This window comes from Platalea leucorodia (assembly GCF_965183815.1).
Source record: "Platalea leucorodia genome assembly, chromosome: 18".
In the NCBI taxonomy this organism is placed as follows: Eukaryota; Metazoa; Chordata; class Aves; order Pelecaniformes; family Threskiornithidae; genus Platalea; species Platalea leucorodia.
In genome coordinates this window covers 10,168,644-10,196,284 of record NC_138840.1, presented here as the reverse complement: position 1 = coordinate 10,196,284, position 27,641 = coordinate 10,168,644, and the positions used below count along the sequence as shown (strand labels likewise).

The 27,641-nt window shown below is 60.4% G+C and overlaps 2 protein-coding genes across 2 annotated transcripts; both read left to right on the top strand.

Annotated features, from left to right (window-relative positions):
• Positions 1 to 3: 3 nt before the first annotated feature.
• Positions 4 to 17,258, top strand: ASAP3 (ArfGAP with SH3 domain, ankyrin repeat and PH domain 3; the record flags this gene model as incomplete). Its single annotated transcript, XM_082329456.1, has 26 exons — positions 4 to 129; positions 4,102 to 4,174; positions 4,551 to 4,696; positions 6,426 to 6,500; positions 6,856 to 6,905; positions 7,124 to 7,250; positions 8,992 to 9,077; positions 9,864 to 9,939; positions 10,066 to 10,152; positions 10,452 to 10,561; positions 11,466 to 11,535; positions 12,046 to 12,133; positions 12,549 to 12,597; positions 12,681 to 12,868; positions 12,987 to 13,120; positions 13,566 to 13,660; positions 13,976 to 14,156; positions 14,377 to 14,462; positions 14,599 to 14,714; positions 14,826 to 14,893; positions 15,029 to 15,136; positions 15,260 to 15,503; positions 15,608 to 15,896; positions 16,427 to 16,571; positions 16,763 to 16,885; positions 17,147 to 17,258. The coding sequence occupies 26 exons, from the start codon at positions 4 to 6 to the stop codon at positions 17,219 to 17,221; spliced, it is 3,015 nt and encodes a 1,004-aa protein (XP_082185582.1). The 3' UTR covers positions 17,222 to 17,258.
• Positions 17,259 to 19,069: 1,811 nt separating this feature from the next.
• TCEA3 (transcription elongation factor A3) lies at positions 19,070 to 26,475 on the top strand (the record flags this gene model as incomplete). Its single annotated transcript, XM_082329467.1, has 14 exons — positions 19,070 to 19,138; positions 20,854 to 20,916; positions 21,043 to 21,148; positions 21,502 to 21,673; positions 21,993 to 22,061; positions 22,291 to 22,359; positions 22,487 to 22,570; positions 22,844 to 22,921; positions 23,024 to 23,178; positions 23,593 to 23,660; positions 24,671 to 24,814; positions 25,406 to 25,552; positions 25,655 to 25,726; positions 25,870 to 26,475. The coding sequence occupies 14 exons, from the start codon at positions 19,070 to 19,072 to the stop codon at positions 25,876 to 25,878; spliced, it is 1,305 nt and encodes a 434-aa protein (XP_082185593.1). The 3' UTR covers positions 25,879 to 26,475.
• Between the last annotated feature and the right edge of the window lie 1,166 nt (positions 26,476 to 27,641).

The following is a 27,641-nucleotide window of genomic DNA, read 5'->3' as shown; positions in this document are numbered from 1 at the left end:
ACCATGCCCGAGCAGCTCAGCGTGGCCGAGTTCCTGGCCGTGACCGGCGAGGACCTCAGCTCCCCGGCTGCCGCCGCCTTCGCCTCCAAGATGCAGAAGTGCCGGGGGGCAGTGGGGGCCCTGGAGGAGGTGAGCGGGGCCGGGCGGTGCTGGGGGGGTCGGGCTGTGCTCCCCGCCTGGGAACAACTCCCGCACCCCGCGCTGGGGCAGCTCCTGGCACCCGTAGGTGCTGGTCCAGCACCCAGTGCCCACCTTGGGGGGCACCTCCCTTCCTTGGCCTTCTGTTTATTGCGGTCTTCCCCTTCGCCCCGAGCTCCCCGGCTGTGCTTTTTCGGGGCCAAGGTGTACAGAAATGGATAAAACTCCTTTAAAACCTTCTTTAAAGGTTTTTGTCTCCAGCTCCACGTGCCACCCTGGGCTAGGGCATCCTCCCGGGGCTGGGCAGAGCATCAGCCCCACGGTTCCGGCCGCTATCGAGTTCCTACGCTGGAGCCAGCCCTGATGTGATAGGGTGGCCCGGGGGGGAGTCCCTCAGCAATTAAAGCCAGGGGAGTATTTTTAGCCTCCCCCCAAAATCCCTGGCAGCGTTTGCGGGAAGGGTGGAGGTGGCGGGATCCCTTTGTCACCCTTCTCCTGTGTGGAATAAAGGTGGTTTCCAGCTGGTCCCGTGGCTTTTGCCAGCTCCTCTTAGCGAAGGAATGGCTTTGAAGGAGAGCCCGGGCTGGTGGGGAGTGTGGGGCCCCAGGTGCCAGGGTTGCCAGGATCCCCTGGGCCAGTGGGATGGGCGTCCCCAGCCTGGAAACCTGGGGATGTACCGTGGAGCATCCTGGTCCCTGCCACCATGTGCTGGCTGCTGCCATGGATCTTCCTCTCAGCCAGGAAGGAGGAGGCAGCTCCAGCCAGGAGGAAGCAGCAGGAATTTTGTTTGGCTGCTCGGAGAGGCTGTGGTTAAGGGGAACGAGGATGGGGGGAGAGGCATCCCCCAGGAATGGTGGGGGGTCTCTGTGAGGTTTGGTTAGTAAAGCTCCAGCGAGCACGGCTGAGAGCTGGGAGTCGTGACCGCCGTTGTGCATGCCATGGGGAGCACGGGGCTGAGCCCCTTCCCCATCCCAGTGGAGGCTGCAGGGAACCCTTGTGGGGGCCGAGCCACTGCCAGGCCTTCAGCATCCCTGTGCTCCAGCACGAGGGGAAGAGGGAAATCCAACCAAACAAGCCCCAGCCCCATGCTGCCCTCTGAGCCCTGATGGGGTGATAGCATCAGGCAAGGGAAATAAACAGTGGTGGCTTTGGGGAGGGCTGGGGAGTGGGAGAGACTCTCTGTGACCAAACTGAGCCTTGGTCTTCCCTGTCATCACCCCAGATCCCGGCCGATGGCTTAGCGAGCAGGAGGGAGCAAGAGTTCCTGGTCTTGCTCCAGCAGCTGCTGGGTGGGAAGGGGTGACTGTGTCCCACCAGGTCCCCAAGACAGGTGAGGTGCCTTCGAGGCACAGCCTCGTGCACCCATCTGGGAGCCGGTCTCAAACTGGGGGGACAAGAGAAGCACAGATGAGCAGGGTGAGGGCCAGAGGCTGGTGCTCACCATCGAGGAAGTATACTGGTGTTGGCCAGAGCTGCTCCATGCCTCAGTTTTCCTCCTGGGATTAAAGAGGACTCTGCCCTCCCAGGGGGCTTGTGTGACTTTGGCATTCTTGGGGCTGCTGCAGAGGCAGAACCCGAGGTCTCTGGACTGGGCTGGAAGGTCAGATCCAGCCCTTGGTGGTTGAGGCTGGGTACTGTGTGCATGTCACACGAGACTGAGCACCTCTGGGCCAGGGCAGGGTGACATGGCAGAGGCTGCTGGTGTGTTTAGTGGCAGAGCTGGCAGGCGGGCTCCCAGCTCACTCCGTAAATAATACTGTGTCCCTGCCATGTGCTGCCCTTTGCACCCAAGGCGGCGCCACATCCTGCTCCTGGCCCGGCAGCACCTCCTCCCTGGCCCCTGGCACCCACGGCAGCTCCTTCGCCGGGTGGCACGAGCTGGCGGTGGGGGGGAGGCAGAAGAATGGCCCCCATTGAGCATCTTGCCGGGACCAAGCGGGGGGTGGCGGTGGCTGCTTGGGGTCCCCAGGCTGCGAGGCCGGGTGTCTGAGGTGCAGGTGCGGATCTGTCCCTTCCTCCATCCCCACAGGGAATCCCTCATGCTCCTGTCCCCGCTGTGCCGATGCCCTCAGCTTCCCCGACCAGGAGCCCTCATCCCTGAGCTGGACCTGGGGGTGATGGGTGCTGTGGGGGACTCCAGACATCGCTGCCCCTGCTCTGGAGGGCTGTCCCCATGCAGCCAAGGCCTGTGTCCCTGGCAGCTGGCCCAGTACCTCGGGGATGCCAGCGATGCCAGCAGCTGGGGCAGCACTGTGCAGTGATTTCCTCTGCATTTACCACCCTGGTGCTCGGCTCTGCCCGCACCATCCCTAGTGGTCAGCTCGTGAACCCCTTCCCAAAAGTCCCTGTGACCATCCCCAGATCATGCCCAGTCCCTGCGTTCAGCCTCCTGCGGCCATGAGCTGGCACCGGGGTGGGCTGTCTTGTCCCAGGCACTCGGAGCAGCTTCTTTCCCCGCTTGTATGGTGACGCATCCAGAGCATCTCATGCTGCCTCAGTTTCCCCTTCCCGAGGCTACATCAGGTTTGTGAGCCTGGGGTGTCCAGGTATCCAGCTCTGGCATCCCCCCCAAGGCAGGGCGTGCCTCTGCTCCGGGCCTGCGACTCTGAAGAGCCTGGGGTGCCCAGATTTGGTGCAAAGAGGGGGCATGGGGGGCTTTGGAGCACCCCAACATCCTCCCCATTGCAGATGCATTGCAAGACCCCTCCAGGTGGGGGTTTTGGCTCCGACCTTGGCCCCGGTCCCTTCCCAGGCGGCTCGTCCTGGCCAAAGCTTGTCTGCAGCATCCCGTCCAACAAGGAGGGCCTTGGAGAGTGGCGCCAAAGCCAGGCTGACCCTGCTGTCAGGAAATTGGCCTTGACATCAGCCTGAAAACCTTTGGCGATAGCACAAGTGAGAGAGAGCGAGCCTCTTTACTGTAATTTCTTCACATTTTCACCCCTCGCCCTTCTTGCCGTTCACGCCCTCTAAATATTTCCAGCCTGTTATCATGCCTCTGGTACCTGCAGCCAAGCTGTCCTTAACCCTTTCCTGATGGCTGGGGCTGGCATGTGTTTGGCTATGATGCTCTGCGGGCAGTGCTGTGGGCAGGTTGGCGTTGGGTTGGCGTTGGGGTTGAGTTTGCCCTGATGCTTGGTGGGGGCAAATGGTGGCTGCCTGGGTAGGGAGGGATGGAGCAAGGATGGGGGGACCAGGGTGGGGATGGGAAGTGCTCTGAGCGAGCACAGGATGCAGCTGGCAGGGGCTGCAGGAGGAATGGGGCACTGAGGAGATACATTGTGCTGGGGTTGCAGGTGGCCCATGGTGCGGGGGGGCCACAGTTGAGACCCTGCATGAGCCCAGGAGGTTGTGGAAAGCCATGTTGCCATGTGTGGCATTCATGTGATTAGGTCCCTGTTGGGTATTGGCAGGAGGTGGGTCCTGTTTTTGGCTCTGCCGTGGACCCCTGTGGGGAGCTGGGCACCCTCGCAGGTGTCTCCTGCCATGTCTGGCCCTGAGCCTTGGGGATGCGTGCTGGGATGGCGGGGACGGGCTGGTGTATTTGTGCTACCTGATGCTTCATCCTGTCCTTGGTTGAAACAGCCCCTGCGAGAGCCAGGGAGGCATTTTCCATGGTTGCTGGAAGCTGCTTAGATCCAAAGAGGCACTGGGCGTGCTGGCTGAGCCTCTTCACCCCCTGCTACCCTCTTGCTCAAACCCGCCTCTCCAGGGGCAGCCAAAGCCCTGCCTGGCAGCAAAAGCCACAGGGACTGCAGGCCTGGCAGGGGACCGGCAGGGCGCTGCGGCTCTGGCATCCCCGGGATGCCTCCGGCTCCTCTCCCAGCTCTGGGAGCTTGGCCGCTGCCCCACACATCTGCATGGCAGAGCAGCCACCTTTCCAAGGGCCAACGAGGCTGGGGGGAGTGGCAGCCGTGCTTGGCAGGGCTAACGAGCTCAGTTTGTTTTCTTTCTTCGCTTTCACAGAGCCTGGATGGGGACCAAGCTGTACTTCAGAGGATCAGGAAATATGTGAAAGCCATTCACGTCTCTGGGCTCAGTGAGTTGTGCTTTGAGAGCTGATGGGCATCCCTGGGCCACTGGGCTAGTGGGGTCTGTGACTGTTTCATCCCCCACCAACGTGGTCCCATCTGTTCATAGGGTGATGTAGCCAGATAGTTAGGTGGCCATGGGTGCTGGCCAGCCAGCCAGCCTGGCAACGTGATAGGGTGCCTAAAACTGGCGTAAAAAGGAAATTAAGAACCTTAGGGAGGTTGTTTAGGGCACGCTGCTGCTGTCCTGCAGCAGGATCAACCCAGCTCTGCTACGGAAGGATGGGGAGATGGGTGCTGGTGGGACCTTATGATGTGGCCATCTACCAGGGGCGGGGTGCTGCAGGGCCACCCCACATCCCTCACCAGTGTCTCCCTGCACAGCCCACGTGGAGAACGAGGAGCAGTACAGCGAAGCCCTGGAGAACTTTGGCAACAACCACCTCTCCCAGAACAACCATGAGCTCTCCACTGGCTTCCTCAACCTGGCTGTCTTCACCCGCGAGGTCACCGCGCTCTTCAAGAACCTGGTGAGCTGCCCCGCATTTCCCCGGCACGCTGCCAAGATCGAGGGGGGGCTTTAACCACCCTGGGGAGAATCATGGGGTTCATGGCATCTCCGGTGCAACCTCAGGCTGTTCTCTGCATCTGGCTATCTCCAAGCTGGGGAAAATCTCCAGGATCCATCTGGATTTGGAAAAAAACCCTGGTACAGCCCCCCTCCTCCCAGTTTAGCTGCCCTCCACCACAGCTGGCAATCCCCAGCTCCCATCCCAGGCTCAGGGACACGCTTCTGGTGCTCCCAGACCATCCAATACCCCCATTACTGGATTTACAGCTCATTCCCAGTTCCACCAGGGATGCTGACGCTGGGACTCAATGGTTAGGGCTGTTATTTTCTTTTTTCCCTTTCTTTCTAATTTTTTTTTTTTTTCACATCAATTGCATCTCTGATCTTGCTTGCCAAGAAGTAAATCAAAGCCACGCCGAGCTGCGCAGCAGGGTGTTGGGGAGCCGCGGCTGCACGGGAAGCAGGCAGGCAGGCAAGCAGGCTGAGGCGGCTGCGAGCTGAGCCGGCAGCACCTTCCCCACCATGAGAGTGGCTCTGGTGGAGAAGTTGGTTCCCGGAGGGAGCTGGGTCCTTGCACGCCCAGCAGCAAAGCCCTGGGGGTCCTGTGTTGCTGGCCCCCTCTCTGGTCCCTTTCAACGCCCTCAAAGGGTGTTTTTGGCCCCAGCTCTGCTTAAGGAAGAGATTTATTTCTGCTGCCCTTCCCCCAGCAAGAATCTCAGATTTCGGCATCTTCCTCTCCCAGTTACCCCAGTCCGGGCCTCTCCGCTCCTCCCCTTCCCTGCTGTCCCAGCCCGGCTGGACCCCCGTGCTCCAGGGGGGGCTCTACTGTGCCGCCAGCATGAGAACAGCCACTGTCGTGTTCCCCCTGCTCTCCCCGGAGCAGGGTTACATGCTAGGACTCCCGACTGGATCCGAAAAGCCAGGATTCCCCTCCCAGAGTCCCCCCGGAGCTGTTGGAAGCGAGGATGTCCTGTCACCCTGGAGCTGTTGGAAGGGGAGTGCCCCTGCCCCCCCTCATTCGGGCCTGGTCCCATGCCACGGGGCTGGGTTTCTCCCTGGGTGCTGCCGGGGACCAAAACCCTTGGGAGCCTTTAAAAGAAATCTAGGTGCAGTGGGGAGGTCCCGTGTGGGTGCTGGAGCTGGTCTGACAGCACTAAAATGGGGTGCTGCCCCATAGGGTGCACGGAGGGATGCTGGGACCAGAGCAGGCTCCTGTATCCCCACCACGGACCCCTGCACAGTGCTGGTGGGAACAGTGGTGGCTGCGTTGCTGTCCCCAGACCCCAGGAAATGGGGACATTTTGGGAAGCACCTTTGACATCGGGGGGGGGGCGGTGTCTTTGCATCATGGAGCCATGGAGGGGCTGGTGGCATTGCCGGGTGCTGTGGGGGGACAGTGACAGGGACAGGGTGGCAATGTGGGGAACAGCTTTGGTTTTGGCAGCCGTGGCGCTGATGTGGTTTGTGGGAAGGGCCCCACGTCAGACATCTTGTAGCCAGCTCCAACAAGCCCCAGCCTGCCCTGTGCCTGGATCCGGCCCTGCTTTCAGCCTCTTTAACCCTTCACGGGGCAGCGATGGAGCCAGGGGCGGGGACCCCCAGTGGTGGGGAGGACCTGGGGCTCCAGCTCCTCAACCTGCCCTGAGGTGGGGACCCCCGTGGGGTAACCCCATCTCTACCCCTTGCAGGTGCAAAACCTGAATAACATCGTCTCCTTCCCACTGGACAGCCTGCTGAAGGGGCAGCTGAAGGACGGCCGCCTGGTGAGTCCCCTCCAGCACTGTCCCCGAGGCTCTGAAGCTGCAGGTCACCCATTTGGGGACATACTGCAGCAAGACCCCTCTTAGGGGCTCAGCTTGTGCCCATGGCCAGGAGAAGGAAGGAGCAAATGCCCAAGGCTGGAAGGCAGCAGCAAGGGCTGGAAGGCAGCAGCAAGGACTGGAAGGGACGGGAACAAGGGGTAAAGACCGAGTGGGGATGTCCCTTGTCCCTGAGGAGCAGGACAGAGCAGGGTGCAGCGATGCAAAGCAAAGCCCTCAGCCGCAGGATGCTGCTTTGGTGCCACCAGGTCTTTCACCTTCCCTGACAGCTGCCAACCCCTCTCTCCTTTTGCCGCAGGACTCCAAGAGGCAGATCGAAAAGGCTTGGAAGGATTACGAGACCAAAGTGTAAGGAACCCGCTGCCTCCGGCAAAATCCACCTAATCCTGCTCTGCACAAAGGTGTTTTGTCCCAGGGCTGCAGCCGGGCACTGATTGGTGCTGGCTTGACATTGAGTGGGCTCTGGTTCAGCCTTTCCCAGCTAGGGAGGAGCTGGAGATGTTTCTCCGGATCCAGTCCACACCCTCAGAGCAGGGCTGTCCCCAACCTGCCATCCCATCCCGCAGGGGGAAGATGGAGAAGGAGAAGGAGCGAGCCCGCTTGGCAGGGGTCACCCAGGCCGAGCTGTCCGCAGCGGAGATGGCTGAGGACATGCAGAAGGAGCGGCGGCTCTTCCAGCTCCACATGTGCGAGGTAAGGGCTGTGCTGGGGCAGAGATGGGTCCATTCGGCCCCAGAGGGACGCAGGGGACTGCTCCGCTCAGAGTTGCATGGGGATGTCGGAGCCTGTCCTCGTCCCCACCACCAAAGCAGCCCCATGTTGGTGCAGTGCAGGACCCTCAGCTGTCCCCATCTGGTCATGTCCTTGCATGGTCCTGGCTCAGGGACCACCCCCATCCGCAACATGGGGCTCCTGCGGGATACGGCTTCGAAGGGCACCTGCGGGTTACCCTGCAGTGAGGCAGCCGGGGATTGCACCCACATCCTCCCAGCCCCGCTCCTACCCCTTCTCTGCAAAGCTAAGGGCTGGCATTTGGGGCAAAAAGTGAGCTTTTTGGATAACATCTCCAAGGTTGGCTTTGTGGTTCTGCCCTATTCTCAAAATTGCTCTTTGTTTTGGTTAGGGGGGCTCATGAGCGGCCCCAGATCCACGACTATCCCAGGGGTCTGTGCTCAGGAGGTGAGATGGGAAGAGGTGAAGGATGGAGACCCAATGTCAGACCCTCCAGTGAGGAGGGGACCCAGGTGTCCTAGCTCCAGACATCCCAGTAGCCCCACAAACCTCTTGAGAGTGACACAGAGCAAGGGACAAGTCCCCAGTGGGTTGCCCCAGGGGTCTCCCATGTCCCTGAGGGCCAGGCAGCAGCACTGGAGCCCCATGCAGCCCCATGCTCCCCCTCAGCAAAGGGCAGGGGCTGTGGGGAGGAGGCTGCGCCCACCACAGCAGGGCCAGGGCTGGGCATGGGGCCGGGGAGCTGGGACCTGGCCAGATGAGTCACTCCCTTGAATAGCACTACTGTGAAATAAATAACAGCACATGGAAATGCGGGAGCTGCAGCGTGGCTGGGGAGGGGCCGCAGCCGGCAACCCTGCACAGAGTGGCTGCGTGCGAGTGAGTGCACGTGCGTGTGTGTGCCAGCATGCATGAGCACTGCTGCTTTCCCGGGGAGCCTGCCTGGAAATGGGGGGGCAGCTCTTCTAGGGGACTGGCTAGGGCTGGGATGTGTGTTGCCTGTAGGTTTATAGGTGGATGGTATTTGCTGCTTCCCCTGGAGCTCAGGGCTGCCTTCCCCTCCCCTCATCTCCTGCCTGAAACCATCCTCCAGCAACTGTGCCAGCCTGGAGAGGAGCTTGCAGGGGGAAATCTCTTCCTCCCCCCTTATTTTGCCCAGGGTGCGCAAGGCTCCAGGTCTTTTCTGCCTGCAGCTGATGGGAGGGTTTGATGTATCAAGCTGAAATTCTCTGTCCCGTGGGACACCTCTGCGAGGACTGCAGACCTCCAGGGCTGATGTGCCACAAGCAGTCACTGCTTGAAATCTGATTTTTTGGGAGTAAAGGGGTCATGTCTTAAAAAACATTTGGGCTAAACTTTTTATTCCTTCACAAGCTGCCTTGGGTTTTGGTTATTTATTAACTCCAGAAATAATGAGCAGCGGGAGAAGCATGCTCGGCTGGAAACCCCGGGGGCCTGCCTCAGTCCTTGAACTTTTCAGGGCTTGGAGGACTTCCAGAGCCAGGTTTTCTGAGGGTGGTCCCCAGCGAGCTGTTTCCAAATCCAGCGTCATGACGCGACTTCTTGAAACCTAGCCAGTGTTTTAACCCTACTCCCGGCACAGGGAAGGGAGGCGAGGGCTGGGCAGGCTCTTGCTCTTTCCTCCAGGATATTTTCCGCCAGTCCTCATCTCCATCACCTAACCAGGTGTCTTCTCCTCCAGTACCTGCTGAAAGCCAGTGAGTCTCAGATGAAGCAGGGACCAGATTTCCTGCAGAGCCTCATCAAGTTTTTCCACGCTCAGCACAAGTAGGTCCTGCCCAGGTCGGGGGGGCTCATCCCCAGGGTTTGTTGTCACCCCGGGAGGTCCCACAAGGGTCTGGGGGCACCTTCTCTTGTCCCAGCTCCATAAAGCTGTTGGTGAAAGTGTTGGGCAGAGCCCGTTGCTCTCCGGTTGCATCCAGGGAGTTGAAACGTGCTTTATTGGCTTGAGGAGCTGTAAATGTGTCCGTGGGGGCTGGGGGAAGGGGGTTGGCTCAGCATATATCCGATGATTTGGTTTCTGGATAGATTTCCAGGGATGAGTTCAGCCGAGCGGCTCCACCGTTAGCTGTGGGGTTTGTAACAAGAGTGTTTGGAGCAAGGATTAACGTCGCTTCGCCTTTCCTGTTGCTCCATGAGGCTGGAGTAGCAGCGTGTGGGTGTTGTGTCATCTCCTTCAGTTCTTGAGTGGGAAAACTGAGGCAGGGAGGGGGCAGTTGCATTGGCCAAGAACATGACCTCGACTGGGGCTGTGACCCAGAGACCCCCAGGATTTGGCTTCCAGCAGGGCTGGTCCCCAATGAGATGAGCTTGCATCGAACAAGAGGCCAATGCTGCATCTGAAACAGCCCGAACACTTGGGGTATCCAGACCCCATGGGCTGGGCTTGGCCTGTGGTGGAGTCTCTCCAGGTCCCAGTAGCAGGGGAACCACAAAGCAAGAGCAGCTTCCTAGGGGGGTTGCTATGGTCTCTTGCCATGTTTTCTCTAAAAAACTTTTTTTTTTCCTCCATCCTCCCCATCTGCATCTTAATCACATTAAATAAATGCCCAGTTTCTTCCAAGACGGCTGGAAGGCTGCCCAGAACCTCTACCCCTTCATTGAGAAGCTCGCTGTGTCTCTCCACGCGGTAAGTCACCCAGCCTGCCATCCAGTGTTGCTCAGACATGTCCCCCGAGATGCCACCCTCCCCATGCCAGCCCCTGAGAACACCTGCATTCAGCACAGCAGTGAGGGCAGCTGCCTCCCTTTCCAGCTCCATCAAGCGCAAGAGGAGGAGGTGAAGCAGCTCACACAGACGCGCGATTCCCTCCGCAGCATCCTGCAGCTGGAGAGCAAGGAGGTGAGACTCCAGGGTGGGCAGGGGAGAGCTGGGAAGGAAGGTCAGGAGGATGCTGGGTGCTAAGGAGGGGTGAGTGCCCCAGGGTTAGCTTGGAGATGGGGAGCAGCAGGGAAAGGGGAGTTGGGGATCAAAGGGGACATCTGTGGGAGCAGAGCAGGAGACCTGGTAGATGGTCGGAGGGGACAGGGGTCTCTGGCATCCTGATAAGGATAAGGACAAGGTTACTTGGCGGCAGCAGCCACCTCTGCACCTCTCACTTTGCTTTTTAAATGCTTTTTTTTTTCACCTGGTGAGCTCAGGAAAACCTGAGCAGGAAGAACTCTGGCAGCGGCTACAGCATCCACCAGCACCAAGGGAACAAGCAGTATGGGACGGAGAAGTCGGGATTTCTGTACAAGAAGAGCGATGGGTGAGGATGAGTGTTATTTGCCCAGAAAGCTCCCAGTTCCATCCCGGTGTTGCTGGAAGAGCACCATGCTCATGGAAGGTCCCAGAGCTGGGACATCCCAAGGTGGAACTGTTTGGGTGAGGTTTTTGGTTGCTGTTAGACAGGTCTTCGGGTGCAAGTGGTCCCATCTGGTCTTAAGCATCCATCAATGCTTGGAGAATGGGATTTTTCTGCAGGCTGGAGAAGATCTGAGAGCTGGTGGTCAGGGGTTGGTGGGTCTCCAACTGCAGCTGGGGAAGGAGGAGGTTTGGAGGTGGTGCAGGAGACCTTCCTCCTCAATAGTTTGGTGCCATCGCCCCATTTCTTATGTGAAGGCCCCCAGCAGGCTCTGATGCCCGGGATGCTTCTCCCATGATGCTCTCCTGGGCAGCTGGCTGGGCACAGTGGCTGGTGCTGCGTGGGTGTAGTATCCTTGGATGTGGGTCTCCAGGAACAGCTGCCCAGTGCCAAGTTCACCCTGAAGAGCTGTGTGCTGTGCGGCTGATGGGAGGGGAATAAATTCCTTGTTTCTTGGGCATGGAGGGAAAAAGGATCCTGGTGGGATCATCTAGGGTGAAAAATAAAATCCTCAGAGCACCAAAGAGGAGGTCTTCACCTTCTCAGTGGGCCTCTGGGTGATGGGCCCCACGTTTTGAGAGGGTGGTTTTGTGCTTTGCTGAACTGTGATGCTGTTGGCCAGCATGACCTGTGGCCAGCCTGCTCAGCAGCACATTTTGTGCTCTGCGAGCTACAGGAAGCACAACCCTACATCCAGAAAGCCATTGGGCCTCTGCCAAGGGCTGCCGTGGGTGGTTTAGGAGGCGGATGGATGTGGGTGATCAGTGCTGTGCAACGCGTCCTCACTTCTCCTCTTCCTCCTCCTCAGGATCCGCAAAGTCTGGCAGAAGAGGAAGTGTGGTGTGAAGTATGGCTGTCTGACCATCTCCCACAGTACGGTGAGGAGCAGCAGGGGACTGCAGCCCTGACCCTTGAGGTCACCCTTTGAGTGCTGGTGTCCGTTGGATTTCAGGTTTAGTTTTGCCCAAACTGGTCACAAATTTGCCTGGCTTAAAATTTAGTATTAGCTGGGACTGGATGTACTAAATGGGGTCCCCCATTGTTTCATAGGTGTCAATGGGAGGGGAGGGTGGGTTTGGCTGGGGCAGCAAGATGGGTGTTGAGGTTCCAGACAAGGCCAAAGGGGCCGGGGTGGTTTGGAAGCGACGTGCTGCCCCCAGGTGGTGGAGGCTGAGAACTGCAGCGGGGACAGAAGATGCGGCTCAGGGACGTTTCCGAGCCCTGTTCTCCTGGGTCAGAGAGGGTCCGACTCGCCTGGTTATCCCAAGAGGAACCGTCTGGGGATGGTGGTTGTCCCACCAGAGTTGCTGTTGGAGGTACGCGCTTGGTGATGCGCATCCCACCCTTTCCCAGTCCTTTAACCTGCCTGTTGTCATCACACCCTGCAGATAAACCGTCCCCCCGTCAAGCTGAACCTCCTCACCTGCCAAGTGCGACCCCACACCGAGGAGAAGAAATGCTTTGACCTGGTGACGCGTGAGTGCCTGGAGTGGGATGCCGTGGCTGGGGTGGGTGTGTTTGACCCAGAGGTGGCCGAGCTGTGGATGGGAACTCCCTTTTTGGAGGAGAGCATCCCAAGCGGGTTTTCCCAGTGACCAGCTGGCCCTCCGTCAGCCCTGTCACAGCACCCGGGCACCCTTTGCCCTTTTAATCTGGCTCTGGGCATCTCCCTGTCTGCTTTTACGGAGGAAGGACCAGCCTCTCCAAGGAGATCTAGCAAGCTCAAGACAAAAACAGGTTGCGACAGCATTTGGGTGATGGATGAGTGACATGCAGTGATTTTATTTTATTTTAAAGCAGCCCCTTTGGAGTAGTTTCAGCCTCTTCCTGCGGTCTTGGGGATCCCTGAATCCCCCCACTTACCTTCTCCCCTCTCTCCCCATCCCTGCAGACAACAGGACCTATCACTTCCAAGCGGAGGATGAGCAGGAGTGCGTTGTGTAAGTGCCGCAGCCCGTCCCCATTCCTTGCTGTGCTGGATCCTGCTCCTCCTCCTCCTGACTGGGGCTCCCCCGCTGCCCAGGTGGGTCTCGGTGCTGCAGAACAGCAAGGACGAAGCCCTGAGCAACGCCTTCAAGGGGGAGCCCAACGGTGGTGGGGCAGCGGCGGGCAGCGGGGCGGACGGCAGCTTGCAGGAGCTCACCAAGCTGGTCATCAGCGAGGTGAAGAACATGCCGGGAAACAAGCAGTGTTGTGACTGCGGGGCACCGGGTAGGTTGGGCCTTGGCATGTGTCCCCCAGCCCGGGTGTGGGTTGGGTGCTGAGGTGGGGTTGCAGCATCCCACGGGGCTGGATGGTGATGCTGAGCCTCATGCCGCTCCCCCGGCAGACCCCACGTGGCTCTCCATCAACCTGGGCATCCTGACGTGCATCGAGTGCTCTGGCATCCATCGGGAACTGGGTGTGCATTACTCCCGCATCCAGTCCCTCACACTGGACGTCCTCAGCACCTCTGAGTTGCTGGTAAGCTGCTCCCTGAGCCTGGAGATCTCACAGCCACCAGTAATCACCCTCTGCGGTTCCCAGACCTCCTGGGACACAGAGTTCATCCCTCCTCCTCCATCCCATCTGTGCCCAGTTTGCTCCAGTGCTCGCAAACTTGCCTCAGTTTCCCTAGTGGCAGTTTGCAGCCCCTAGCATGATGGTCTGGGCAAGTGGGGGGGGGCTCTGCAAAGACGCTTGCCAAGGAGAGGGATGCTGGCAGCCCCCCAGGATTTGCTCCCTTTTAAAACAGACTTCCCCTGTCATGAAAGACCATCATCCTCAGGGGAACTGCTGCTCTGGGAAGGTCCTGGGTGGGTCTAGTGGATTCCTTCCCTCTGCCTCCGGGATGGGGATGGGGATCTGGCTGGAGCCGGGTGAGCGTGGCCAGGAGGGCTCATCTCCCCCTGTCCCTCTCTCACCACAGCTGGCTGTCAGTATCGGAAACACCCGCTTTAACGAGATCATGGAGGCCACGCTGCTCATGCAGGACTGCCCCAAGCCCTCGGCTGGCAGTGATATGTGAGTCGGCCGCTGGCCAGGGGACTTGGGGTGGGCTGAGAGGAGGAGGAGGAGAAGTGCACAATGCATGGTCTGTCCTTGTCCCCATGCTGCTGCCCATCAGTTCTGAGACAGCGTGAGGATGGGAGAACGGAGGGTCCTGGTGTCATTGCCTGGATTTTGGTGGGGATCTGCACCTTTTTTGGAGGTTTCCCCCTGATCCTGAGGCTTCAGGAGGAGGCAGGAGCCCAGGGTGCCTCCGGCTGTGGTGGGGACTGGGGGGTGGGTCTGGTCTCTGTGCCCGTCCAAGCTGATGCCATGCTACCCTTCCTGCAGGGCTGCTCGCAAGGAGTACATCATGGCCAAGTACATGGAGCGACGCTATGTGCAGAAAAGTGGCCGCAACGACCCCCACCGCCTCTGGGAAGCCATTCGTGCCCGCGACCTCCTGGCCCTGCTCCAGGCCTTTGCTGAGGGACACGATCTGGCCAAGCCCCTGTCCAGCCCCGAGGGCCAGGTGAGCCCTGTGCCTCCGCAGCTGCTCCATTCCCTCTGCCTGGCAGTGTAAATGGATTTTCCCTCTCTGGGTGCCTATGCTCAGGGTTTTCCCAGCCTTTGGGTGGAGATGTGCCCTCAGGAAGATGAGCATCCTCAGGTCCAGCTCTCCTCTCCCCTCCATCTCGTGGGAGATGAGCATCCTCAGGTTGAGCTCTCCTCTCCCCTCCATCTTGTGGCAGGACCTGGGTGAGCTGGCGCTGCACATGGCCGTGCGCCATGCGGACAGATCGTCCCTTCCTCTGGTGGACTTCATCATCCAGAATGGGTGTGTCCCCAGCTGCCCGCGGTGTCCCCTGCCTGCTCCCCTGCCTACTCCCCTGTGGAAGGACCGTGCACAAGCACGGGGCACTGATGCTTGTGTGCTCTTGAGCCTTGAATTTCTTGCTGGTGGTTTTGCACAGGGGGACGCTGGACCGGGTGACACAGGATGGGAACACGGCTTTGCACTACAGTGCACTCTACAACCAGCCCAACTGCCTTAAGCTGCTCCTGAAGGGCAAAGCTGCCTTCACCACAGGTACGGGGCCGGGAAGGGGGGTTTTGGGGGAGCCCTCTGCTTGGGGCTCTCCAGTGGGAGCAGAGCAGTGAGGCTGTAACTTGGATCCGTCCCCTTTCGTCCCTCGGGCAGTGAACGCAGCGGGTGAGACGGCTTTGGACGTGGCCAGGAGGCTCAAGCACGTTGAGTGTGAAGAGCTGGTAGGTGGGATGGGGGAGGTGCTCGGGCTGCGGAGAGGGAACCAAAGCACTGGGGAAGGGCTGGCATGCAGGCAGGGGGCTCCTGGGACCTGTTCCTGCCATGCTGAGACCTCTCTGACCTGCCCCATCTGGCAGTTGGAACAGGTGCAGGCGGGGAAGCTCTCCCTGCAGATCCACGTCGACTATGACTGGGAGCCCCCCCAGGAGTTCCCCTACGACAGCGAGGATGAGCTGGAGGAGAAGGTAGCTGCTGGACAGTATGGGGAGACACCCCATGGCCCCAGTGAGATGGCTGGGGAGGGGTGCAGACCCTGTGGGGGGGCTGGCAGCAGCAGGGCAGCCCTGGAGCTGGGTGTCTGTCCTCAGGTCAGCCCCCTCCAGCGCTCCTTCAAGGGGACATCGCCACTGGCCACCAGCCCCCCACCTGCCTGCCCCCAGACCCGCTGGAGCTGCATGGGGATGGACATCACCAACAAGACCTATGAGAGCATCCTGGTGCCCTCGCGCCCCATGCCTCGCCGGGCCCACAGCGAGGAGATTCCCCCACCGCTGCCCCTCAAAAACCCCACACGTGGTGGCTCCCGCCCCAAACTTGGCCACAGCCCCACCGGTGAGTTGGGGGGGGGGGGGGGGGGGACGACGACGACCCGTGGTGGGGCTGTCCCTTCACCCAGACATCAGGTTTACTGTCCTCATCATGTGTCCCCCCGCCAGAGCGCCCCAAGCTTCCCCGGCAGGCGTCGGAGCCGCACTTCCCCGGGCCGGTGGAGGCTGTGGCACCACGCAGCCTCCCCTCCATCGGCAGCACCGATGCCCTGGACGGCACTGCTGGCCCCCTGGCCCCTGGCACCTGCAGCCCCACCGAGAGCCGTCGGGCAGCGTACTGGGAGACCCGCTCAGAAATGGAAAGCAGTGGTACCCGGCGGGGTCCGGAGCTGAGCCCCCCGCCCGGGCAGCCCCCACCAGGCAGCATGGCCCCTGACATCCCCCCTGTCAAGTTCAGGTAGGGACACACCCCCCCATCCCAGCCTGGGGTGCACTGGGTGTGGGGGAGTCATTGCATGCTGCTGGCAGGGCAGCTTCAACCCCTGCCAGTGCCCCCCTGCCCCGGGCATGGGGAACCCCAAATTGTCTGGGGGGGGCGTGGAGCAAAGGGGTCCCCACCCTGACCTGGAGTCCCCAAGGGAGTTGATGCTGGCCCTGGGACACAGGAGGGGACAAGGACAGCTGTGGGGATGCTGGGTTCTGCCTGGAGAAGGTGACAGATTATTTGGGGGTGACACTAAGATACCCTGCAAGTTATCAAATATATTTTTTTCTCTCTTTTTGGAAATTGTGGTGGGATGGAGTTGTTTGAGGGAGGATGGGTGCTGGGGACCTTCTCCATCAGCATCCAGGGGGCTGTGGGTGGGACACTGGTCCCTTGGCTCCCATTGGGGGAGCTCTGACCCTGCTGAGACCTCACGGGAAGGGGGACAGCGGAGGAAGGCACCAGCAGAGAGGGGATGATGCTGTCCCCGCTGTCCCCGGCAGCTCAGAGAGCACCCGCTCATACCGGCGCATCAGCGGCGTGGTGGGCAAAGCGGGGTCGGCCGTGTCCCCCCAGAGCCCTGGTGGCCCCGAGGACCCTGCGCTAAGCAAGGTGCCCCCCGTGCCCATGCCGAGGAGATTTGCTCCGGTAGGTGCCATGACTCAGGAGGGTCTCAGAGGGGCTGTAATGGGGAGGGTCACCGTCTGCATCCCCAAGCATCCCAACTCCCCTTATCCTGGTGTGGCAGATGGAGGGATCAGGGGTGTGACATCCCTGCACCCACCTTGGGGGTGGCCTTGGGGGGGGGGTCTGTCACACCCTTGCCCACCCCTTTGCAGGCCAAGGGGAGGCAGAAACGGGTGAAGGCGGTGGCTGACTGCAAGGGGGACAAAGCACGGGAGCTGACCTTCTCCAAGGGAGAGGTGATCGTGGTGACACGGGAGGAGGACGAGCAGAGCTGGGTGAGTGTTATCATGGCATGGACAGATGGTCCCTTCCCTCCCAGTTCTCTTCTGGAGGAGACTGGGTGTTCATGGGAGGCAGGGGCGGGTGCTCCCTGCCCCATCTGTGCATGGAGGAGGGCTGGGGAGGCTTCTACTGACGTGTTGCCATGGCTTTGTTTCTCTAAATCCCTCTGGGAATTGGGACATTAGCCCCAAAGCGTCTCTCCTGCCTGAGATGGGACTCCCACCCTCCTCACACCCTCCTCTCTGCACCCCCAGGTCGGCTTCATCGAGGGCGATGGCTCCCGCACTGGTGTCTTCCCAGCCAGCTTCGTCCACCTCTTGCAAGACTGACTGGGTGGCAGTGGCCCCTTTTGTCCCTGTCCCCTCGGCCAGGACCCAAGGCAGCTCCCCACTGGCTGGCAACGGCTAGGGCTGTGCCTGAGGGGGTTCGGCAGAGCTGGGCCATGAGGGACATGTGCCTGGGACCCTGGCATGGGACCATCCAGCCTGGCTGGACACTGCCCTGCAAGGTGGCTCAGAGACCCCTCCATTGGGAAGACTGCCCATGGGGAGGGCTGGAGGGTCTCTGGCTCTGTCCTGGCCCCCTGCCCCAGGCTCTCGCAGCTGCCTGGGCTGGTGGGGCTTGGGGATGCTTCAAAGCTTCCCCAAAGCTGGTAGTGAAATGCCGTTCCCTGATTTTGGGGGGTGTTCAGGTGGCCCTGCAGAGCCCCTGTCCCTCATCTGGGGCAGGTGCTGGATCGCTGCCCCAGCCCTGGGGCTCTTTCTGAGGGAATTTTGCAGCTCCTTCTGGGACCAATGTTCCCCCATGCCGGTATCCCTCAGGAGCCACTGGCCTCCATGCTTACCTAATTTGCCCTCTCCCCCTTCTTGTTTGTGCGTCAAATGTTTCATCTCAAAAAATGGTCTTTTTTTTTTAATGTTTTGCCTCTCTAGTTTCTAATAAAGCCATTGGTTTTGTAAGCACCTGGGGGTGTGTGGCGGGGAGGTGATGCTGGTGATGTGTCCTAGAGGCTCCCAGGCACCAGGGTCTCTGTGACCTGCTGGTGCCCATCGGGGATGTGACCCTGGGCTTTGGGTGTGTCACACCAGGGGGAGCACTGTTTTGGGGGGACATCAGGTTAGGTTTTGGGCAGCCAGGCTGTCATTGAGTCCTGGCTTTCCTGTGCTTGCTGGTGTTGCATTCACCCATCTCGTGCCATGTGGGCTGGGCTGGGGCATGGCCATCCTCCCTGCGTGCCAGGATGGATCCAGCACAGCACAGAGCAGGGTGCTCACCCTATGACCACCCCTTTTGGGTGGTGGAGCAGGGACAAGCAAGGGTGACATGCTTGCTGTCACCCACCCATCCCAACTGCCTGTACCACTTGAGCCTGGGGACAGCATCCCCACTGTGGTGCCACTTGCTGCTGCCTGTCCTGCTGGTACTTGGGGGGGCTCCTGGTACCTACCATGGGCTGGCATGCCATGCACCGGGTGCTCCTGGGAGGCTCAGTAGAGCAAATGCTGGTGCAGCCTTAGCACCTGCTGGACTTAAAAGGCCGCAGGAGGTGTGGGGGTATCATTTGTCATCACAGCTTGCTCCCCCAGGGAACTCACTGCTGCAGGACATGGAGTTTGGAAAGGGCAACCCTTGCGCCTGCAGAGCTTGCACCGCACAGCATTGCACCCACGCCTGTTGGGGAATCCCTTGCTGAGCCATCCCAGCGGCAAAGCCATGTTCTGGGCCCTCTCCCTGCCAACACTAGGCTCCAGCCCTGTGGCACGCAGCTCCTCCAGCCAGCCCCTTGGCACCCTGGCACCCCTGGGCTCCCCTCTGCCGGGTATGGGCGTGCGTCCCGGTGCACCCCGCCGTGCGCCTCCCCCCCAGCTCCTGCAATCGTGGCCCTGCCCGGCACTCTCAGCTATATTTAGCCCTCCCCCGTGCTATTTTGCCTGTCTGGCAGGAGTTTATAACTGGCCGGGACAGCCCCACCTCCTTTCTGTTTTCTCTCCCTTCCCTTTCTTTTCCCCTTTTTTTCCCCCTCCTCGCTGCTCCTTTCTACCCCAGCCGCCACTTTGCACCCGGCTGCCCTCCCACCCCTGCCTGAACCCCCATGCTGGCAGTGCCGGGCTCTGCCTGCTGTTGCCTTGTTTTTGCTCCACCGGCTGCTGAAGCCCGGCGAGTGGTAAGCCGCCGGCATGGGGCCTGCTGAGGAGCTGGTCCGGATTGCCAAGAAATTGGATAAGATGGTGGCCAGGAAGAGCACGGTAAGGCAGCTGAGCCCCTCGGGGTGGGTGTGCACATGGGTGCAAATTTGCACATGTGGCTATTTTTGCATGAGTGTACATTTTTCCATGCATGTGCATATTTACATACATGTACATACATGTTTGGACATGTATGTGTGGCTTGGGACAGGAGAGGGAGGGAAAGGGGGTTTTGCTCTTCACCCCTGCCTACTGTTGCTCGTGGTCCCGGAGGGGTTGAGCGGGTCCAGGGGGTGCTGAGCACCCATGGGTGCCACCAGCACCCCAGGGTGCTGCCTGCCCCATCCTAGGCCAGCCTTGTGATGCTGGAGCCAGCACCTAGGGGTATTTTATTTTGCTTCCAATTTGGGGCTCTCCTGCACCCCATCACTCCTGGCTGTTGGGGTCTGGGGGTAAGGGGGGTTCAGTCCCAGGGGTGGTAGCTCCGGGCACCCCTTGGTGGCACAGGACTGCAGGCGAACGTGGGCGACAGGTGCTTGGCCCCCAGCCTGGCCACCAACACCTGATCGGGGCCGGGCTGGTGCTGCGGGCTCAGCCCCATGCAAGGGAAAACTCCCCAGGGGGGCCGGGCTGGGGGGCACGACACCCCCCCAAGACCCAGATACTGCCCTGCCTGTTGTACAAGTGCGTGCAAGCATGCAAAGGGAGTGGAGGGGGGCTGAGTGATGGCTCCCGGCTGGCTTTGCTATGGTGTGCCGGGGGGGAGCCAGGTTCCGGCCCTGCCACCCGTTGCGGTAGGTGATGACCCATCTGGGGAACCTGGTGATCCGGTTACCCGTGGGCGAGCAGAGTTGAGCCCAGCCCTTAAAGTTAATATTTGACTGTTTCTGTTGGCCTTTGCCCCGACAACGTGCAGGTTCCCGGGCGGGGGGTGGGGGGGGTGGGGGGGGCAGCGCTGCTGTCCCCCTAGATCCAGTGGCTTTTTGGGATGCCAACGCTTGGAACTGAATCAGACCCCATGGGCGCTACACAGGCTCTGCTCCCCGCTGGGAATGACCCCGGGGTCAAGGGAGTGATCCTGCCCAGCCTGCCTGCTCCACACCCCTGTGCTTGTGCTTCAGGGAGGGGGACAGAGTCAGGGTCTGGCCGCAGTGCGGGGATGTCCCCTGCATCCATCGTACCGGGAGGGCCTGATCCAGCCCCTCATGGTGGGGCAGGGGTCCAGCCTGGCACGGGGCTGTGTCCCCTGCGGGGGGATACCTGCGAGCTGGTGTCTGCTACTGAGGCTCTAAAAATACCATGGAGGAGGAGGAAGAGGAGGAGGGCTCCATGCTGGAGCTATGTTTAGCCCTGCAGCCTCTGTGTGCCCCGGGGGTCAGGCTGAAACCCTGGGGGTGCGTGTCCCACAGACCTTTGCACCCCTGTGTGGGGACATTTGGGTGTCCCCTGGCTGTCCCCAGCTCCCGGCAGCCCGCGGTTTCCTTATGGAGGGGTTTTCCTGAGCTTTAAGGGAAGCTCTTGCTTCCCAGCCAGGAGACGTGACCCTGCATCGGGATGATCTGTCAGGATCTGGCATTTTTCTATGAGTGCATCACAGCAGAGGGTCAGGCATTCCCTGGTGACTGGCTCAGGGCTGCTTTGTGTCCCCTTGGGGTGCCCTTCCTGGCACTGCCTGGTGCCAGCGAGAGGAAAGGGGGGGATACGGGCAGCCTTGGTGTGGCCCTCCCGTTTCTCTCTGGCTCCTCAAGGGCCCCTCTGGCCTCTCCCCACTCCAGGAAGGGGCGCTGGATCTGCTCAAGTCCCTCACTGGCTATACCATGACCATCCAGCTGCTCCAGGTGAGGGTGTCTGGGTGGGGGGCAGCAGTTGCTGGCTGGGGGGGACACCCTGTGGGGTGGCTCATCCTGTCCCCCCTGTGCCAGCCGGCACATCCCTAAGGATGCATCATTGCCTTGTGTCCCCAGACCACACGGATCGGGGTGGCCGTCAACTCAGTGCGGAAACACTGCTCAGATGAAGAGGTGGTGGCCTCAGCCAAAATCCTCATCAAGAACTGGAAGCGGCTCCTGGGTGAGCGATGCCGGGGAGAGGCAGGGACCCCCCCCCGGCCCCAACCCTCCCTGGGCCATCCTGGCACCCCAAACCCCTGATGCTCTCCAGGGGGGGTCAGGGTGGGATCAGTCCCAAGCTGGGACATGCAGGCTCCCATGCGTTGCAGCCGCCATAACCCAGTCCTGCCAGGCATGGACTTGATGGATTTTCCAAGGGCTCGTTTTTGCTCCGGGATGGAGTGGTGTAAATCAGTATATGCCCCTCCAAGAGCTGAGCATCGCCCCAGTCATCCCCCCCACCCTGGGATGCAGCTCCGCAGGTGCCCTGTGCTGGTTTGAGCCATGCCTTTGACACCCAAATCCTTCCCTCAGAGTCTTCCACCACCGCAAAGAAGGAAAAGGATGTGGATGGGAAGAAGGAGAAGGACATGGACGGGGAGAAGGAGAAGAAGGAGAAGAGGCTGGATTTTCTCAGCTGCCCCAATGAAGGGGCGAAGCACCCCAAGATCCCGTCTGAGAAGCACAGGGAGAAGCATAAGGAGAGGTGGGGGCTCCTGCCTGCTGTTGGGGGTCACCAGCCACGTGGCCAAGGCAGCGGTGGGGCCGATACGAGACCACCCTCTACTCACTCCTTACGAGCTGTTTGGTTTATCCATCTCTGCCTGTCCACGGATGCCAGCAGCACTGCCAGAGAACCAAAGGGTAGCTGCCTGCAGCCATGGCAGCATCAGGGCAGCTTTCAGAGAAGGGAGGGAGAAATGGCATTTTTTTTTTCTCTTCCCTTCGCTAGAGCTATTTATTTTCTGGGCGAGGGCTGTTTGGATGGTGCTCGTCTGACCCTGCCCTGCTCTCTCTGTCCCTAGGAAGCCCAGCAAGTCCGGCTCTCGTGCTGCCACCCCCCGGGGCCACCCTGCTGGCTCCATCCCGGAGAGGTACCTGCAAAAGGGCACACCGACCCTCGTGCTGGGCTCTGCCAGGCACTGCCAGTCTGGGGAGGGCTTTGCCAGCAGTCTGGGGGCTGGTGGGGCTCACGGATGACTTGGCCAGGGATGGGGTGTGCAGATGGGCAGGCAGGATCTAGCTCACCATATCACAGCGGGGGATGCTGGGGACAGGCTCACTGAGAGCATCTCTCCCTTCCTTTGGGCTTGTGCAATGAAGAGAGTCCAACAACAGCCGGAGTCCCACTGCGTCCTCGAAGAAGTCACCTCTGGATGGAAAGAAAGAGAGGTGGGTGCCTGGGCTGAATGGGGATGGGAGATGTCGGACCCCAGTCCCTCACTGGGCTGCAGACGGGGGTCTGGACCCACCTCCTGGTCCCTATTACTGCCCTCTGACATGGGGTTTGTCCTGCCAGGAGAGACTCTGTCGACTCGAGGTCCTCTACCACCTTGGCTGTTGCCTCCTCTTCCTCCCTGCAGAAGAGACCATCAGGGGAGAGGTAAGGAGGGGGTGTCCCTGGGCAACCTGGGGATGCTTTGGGGATCCCCTTTGGGGATGCTCTGACCATGGGCCCCACATCCAGGGTGGGTAGAGATGGCTGGGAGCCCTGATCTTGCCATGAGCACTGGGACATTCCCCATGAGATTCCTGTTGGCTTCCAAGCTCTCACATTGATGTACTGGTGCCTGAGGTCCTGCCACCAGTCTCTGTCCCCTGTCCTGCCTGCCCTGTCTCTGGTGTCATCCCCACTGTCCCCCCGTGCCACCCCCAGGAGAGCCTCTGTGGGCACCAGCCCTGCACCAGCTCCCGCCAGCTCCCGGAGAAACTCCAGTGACAGCAAGGAGGAAAGGTAGGAGAGACCCCCATCCCACTGCCACGGGACCCCTGGCAGGTCCCCTAGGGCTGTGCCAGGACCCCTGCACCTGCCTGTCCTCCCCGTGTGCCCCTGCAGAGCCAACAGCAGCAAGGCCAAACCGGAGATGCCGCGGACCCCGACCAGTCCCCCCTTCTCGCCCAGCCCCTGCCTCCTGGCCCCCTGCTATCTGACAGGGGACTCAGTGCGGGACAAGTGCATCGAGATGCTCACGGCTGCCCTCCACATGGACGGTGAGTGGGTCTGGGGGGTGCTGGAGCCCAAACTGGACTGTTTCTCCTATGGGACAGCCCTAATTGGAGCAACCCTACAATAACAAGCAAGGCTCTGTGTCCTGGGGGACCTGCAGCCCTGTGACAACAAACTCACCCTGGACTTAAAACCAAACTGCAGCTGGAGCTCATAGCTCAGTGTTCAGCCCCCAAATGAAAGAAAAAAAGGTTGGTAGGGTCTCCGATAAGGGGTTGGATGTGGGGATGGGGGTCTTTGTAAGGTTCAAGATGGGCAAAAATAGTTTTTTTCAGAGATGGGGTGCCTGGGACAAGTTGAGGGGGAGAGGTGAGATTTTTTTCGGGGTTTCTCGGTGCACGGTAAGACCTGGCTGGTTTCACGCCTCAAAGTCACCCCTCAGCCTCTCTGCCCTTCAGATGACTACAAGAATTTTGGTGTCAACTGCGAGAAGATGGCATCAGAGATCGAAGACCATATCCTTTTGGGGACCTGGGAGTCTCCAGGCTCCATCTGCTGGGGGACACACACGTGGGCTCAAGAGTGATTATGGGGACAGGATGGAGGGTGGTGGGGACAAGGACAGAGGGTGGCAGGGACAAGGACACAGGGTGGCAGGGACAAGGACAGAGTGACGAGATCTGCTGTCGCCGTTGCCTGCAGAGGGAGCCCGGGCCCCGGTTAGAGGCTCATGCTGATGCTGAGCAGAGCAACCCCTGGGCACCTGCCTTAGTCCGGGGGTCTGTGCGTCCCCCCAAGCCCCTCTGCTCAGGAACCTGCCTTCGTCCCTGGGGTTTATTTACCCCAAACCCAGACCCAGCCAAGGCCTCTTCTTTGAGCCTGCTGTGGGTGCCTGTGTCTCTTGCCAGCCCCGGTCCATTGTGGTGCCCAGGTTTTGCCATGCTGGCAGGGATGGAGCCACCTCCATTCACCCCCAGCTCAAGGCTTGGGTGTCTCCTGGCAGCCCCTTGAGACTGGAACCAGCCCCAAGTGGTTCCCCCTCCTGGGTACACTTCAATTATTGGTGCATCCTAAACTCTCTGCCTGTGTGTGCCTGGGGCCTCATAGGACCCCGAAGCTGCCACCTCAGCCTGTCTGCCCGCATCCGTGTAGGCAGCTGGTGGCTTTTTGGCCAGCCTGGGAGGAGAGCAGGCTGAGTCCTCTGCACCATGAACTCACATCCCAGCACAGGACCGGGTGATGGTCCCTGTGCCCCGACAGCCTTTGGATCTCACAGCAGGGAAATGCAAAGTTGTTTTCCTCCCCACATCCCAAGCTGTCCTTCATCCTACTAAACCCAAGGAGGGGGAGATCCACCGCATGTGGTCCCCCAGGGAGCAAAGCACTGTTGAGATCAGCCACCTCCACATGCATGTGGGCACTGGCCTTGGTGATAATCAGGACCACTGAGCCCAGAGCAGCAGCGGGTGCCCATGGGACTGGCATCCCCCCCACCTTGCCCCCTTGATTCCTTGACAAATTCCACATATCTTCCAGGAGCTGAAGAGCACGGACATGAAGTATCGCAACCGGGTGCGGAGCAGGATCAGCAACCTGAAGGACCCCAAGAACCCCAGCCTGCGGAGGAACGTGCTGTGTGGGGCCATCCCACCCAGCCTCATTGCCCGCATGACTGCTGAGGTGGGGAGCGGGGAGGGGGCTGGCTCTTATGGACCATGTCCATACTGCCTCTGGGGGCTCTGCTCTTGGAGGCTGTGTTGGTGCCCAAGGGCTGGCTGGGTCTTGGCTTGGTGGGGTCCACACTGGGCTTGTCCCAGCATCTCCCCATGCTACCCTGGTGCTGGCTGGGGCATGGAGAGCATCAGACACAGGGAGAAAGCAGGGGGCACTGCCTGGTCCCCCCAGAGCCCTGCAGCCCCCCAGCCCATCGCAGAACCGGGTGTGGGATGTCACGCTGGCAGAAGTCAGGCTTGGGGGTGCCCATTCCTCCTCCTCAAGCAGGGTCCCCAAATCAGGCTTTTGGGATCCCAGCTCCCTCCACGGGGAGCCAGGTCCCTGCAGGCAGCAGTTTTGGTTTGAGGGTGGGGTGATTTTTTTCATCTGGATGGGCCTGAGCCCTCCAGCAAGCAAAGAGAGCAGGATCAATCCTGGTCCTGGAGAGGATGGGGAGGGTGATGGACCACAGCAGCTTGCACCCTGTGCCAGCTTGGCTGCAAGCCCCCAAGCAAAGCCATGGCAGTACTGACCCTGCTGGGCCGATGCTGGTGGCAGGAGATGGCCAGCGATGAGCTGAAGGAGCTTAGGAACGCCATGACCCAGGAGGCCATCCGGGAGCACCAGATGGCCAAGACGGGTGGCACTGTCACCGACCTGTTCCAGTGTGGCAAGTGCAAGAAGAAGAACTGCACATACAACCAGGTCAGCCCTGCAAAGCTCCCAGGCTCCCCCTGTCCCCAAGGGGCCCCCATTTGGGGAATGCCAGAGGGGTCTCCACTGACCCAGCTGCCCGCTCCTTCCCAGGTGCAGACACGCAGCGCCGATGAGCCCATGACAACATTTGTGCTGTGCAACGAATGCGGGAACCGCTGGAAGGTCTGTGCCTGCTCGGGGAGGGGGGGGGGCTGCGGGTGCCCCAACCCTTCCCTGGCCCTGGGGAGGTGGCAGAGCCCCCCGAAACCGTGCCGGGGGTCTGGGTGAGGGCTCACCACCTGCCCCTGGCTCTGCTTCTCCTGTAGTTCTGCTGACGGCACCCGGCGATGGGACTGGAGGGGACCCAGTGCGAGATGGGATGCTGCAATGGCCACATTGGGCAGCCAGGGTGGGGAGGGAGGGTGACAGGGCAGCGCCAGTCCCTGCATCCCGGCTCCCTGTTTCCTTGCACTGGGCTCCCTCAAAAATCCCGGGGAGCCAGGCTCCAGCAGCAGGTGGGTTTGCTCGGGAAAATCCCAGTGAATTCGAGCAGTTCCTCCCTTTAAATACCTGCCCTTTGCTTGCAGTGCACTGGGAGCCCGAGAACAGACACGTCCCTGGAAAGGGAGACTGGTCTGACCTCAGCAGCTTGCCCTTCCCTGGGGGAAAGCTGGACTTGGATGATTTGGGGGCAGGAGGGACGTTGCCCCGTGGATGTGGGGCTGTGCCACTGTCCTGGGGGTCAGGGGTGGGAAGGGGGACAGGTTTTCCCCCCAAACACCTTCACCTAAGTGCACACAGTGGGAGGACATGGAGGGAGACAGGGTGTCCGGATCCCTCTGCTCTGTGACACATGGACTGGGCTCAAGGGAACTGTGAAGAAGAAAGGATGAAGGGGAGAGGAGTGGGAAAAACCTTCCAGCTAGAGCAATAAAGGTGTGAACTGTCTCTGCAACACAGACTCCTTTCTGAAGCGGGGGTTGGGACCTGTGCCTTGGTTTGCACCCCCCGGCTCGAGCCTCATGGTCCACCAAGAGCTCCCAGCCAGCTCCAGCACATCTTGAATCCACCAGCCCCCAGCTTGGGATGTAGTGGTAGCTGGATGCCCATCTGTCACCTACCTCATGATTAAAGACCTTTCATTAAGGCTGGAGCGGCTCCCCAGCTGGGTCTGGATGCTGAAGGCTGACCCGTGGCAGGGTAGCACCTCCACTGACAGCCGGGATGGTTTTCCAGGGAAAGGGCATTAGGGACTGGCCAGGAGCTTCACCTTTGGCTACAGGAGGAGTGGGATGGAGCGTTGTGGCACTGAGCTTGTCCCTCGCTGCCACCAGCCTCTCCCAATGGCTCCGTCTGGAGGCAGCGAGATGTGATAGGGACGCAGGTAAGGTCACGATGACCATGGGTGACTGTGAACAGGGGATGAGGGTCCTGCTCCCATGCCTGCGTGAGCCAATGGGCAGGAGCGGAGGAGGACAGTGGAGCTGTTGGCTTAACCGATCGTTAATTTTTCAATCTTGGGCTGAGGTGTGTATTTTTCCCCAGGCAGAGCTCAAGGCAGTTTGCACCCAGATTTGGGTGCTAACCCCCCCAGTCTCGGGAGGTCCCAGCATCCCAGGGAAGGGTCAGACACCCCTGAGAGTGCACTTTGAGCTTTGGTGCTCATTAGCATGCCAAAGTCATTAATAAGCCTCTGAGGCAATTATTTACACTTGCAAAGTGTGTGTGGCTGCAATTAAGGAATATAGTGGATTGTGGGGGATGAATGAAACATCGGCGTGACTTTGTGCAGTGGCGAGCAGTGTGTGGGGAGCGCAGAAGGGGCAGCACGGCGCCAGCAGCACACAGGAGCATGGCTCACATGCTGTCCCTGGGGTGCAACAGGGTGCGTTTGGGTGGGACAAGCCTGAGATGGGGGATTTGGACCGATATTTTTTGCAGTCCAGTTCAGCAAAGGTGTCTGAGCAATACTGGAGGGAGCCTGGCCCTGTGTTTGGGATGGAGTTCCTGGCATGCCTATGTGTCTGTCTGTCCCACAGGGGAAATGTCACCCTGCGCACACGCATGCCCCTGCCAGGTCCCCCGAGAAACCCCAGAG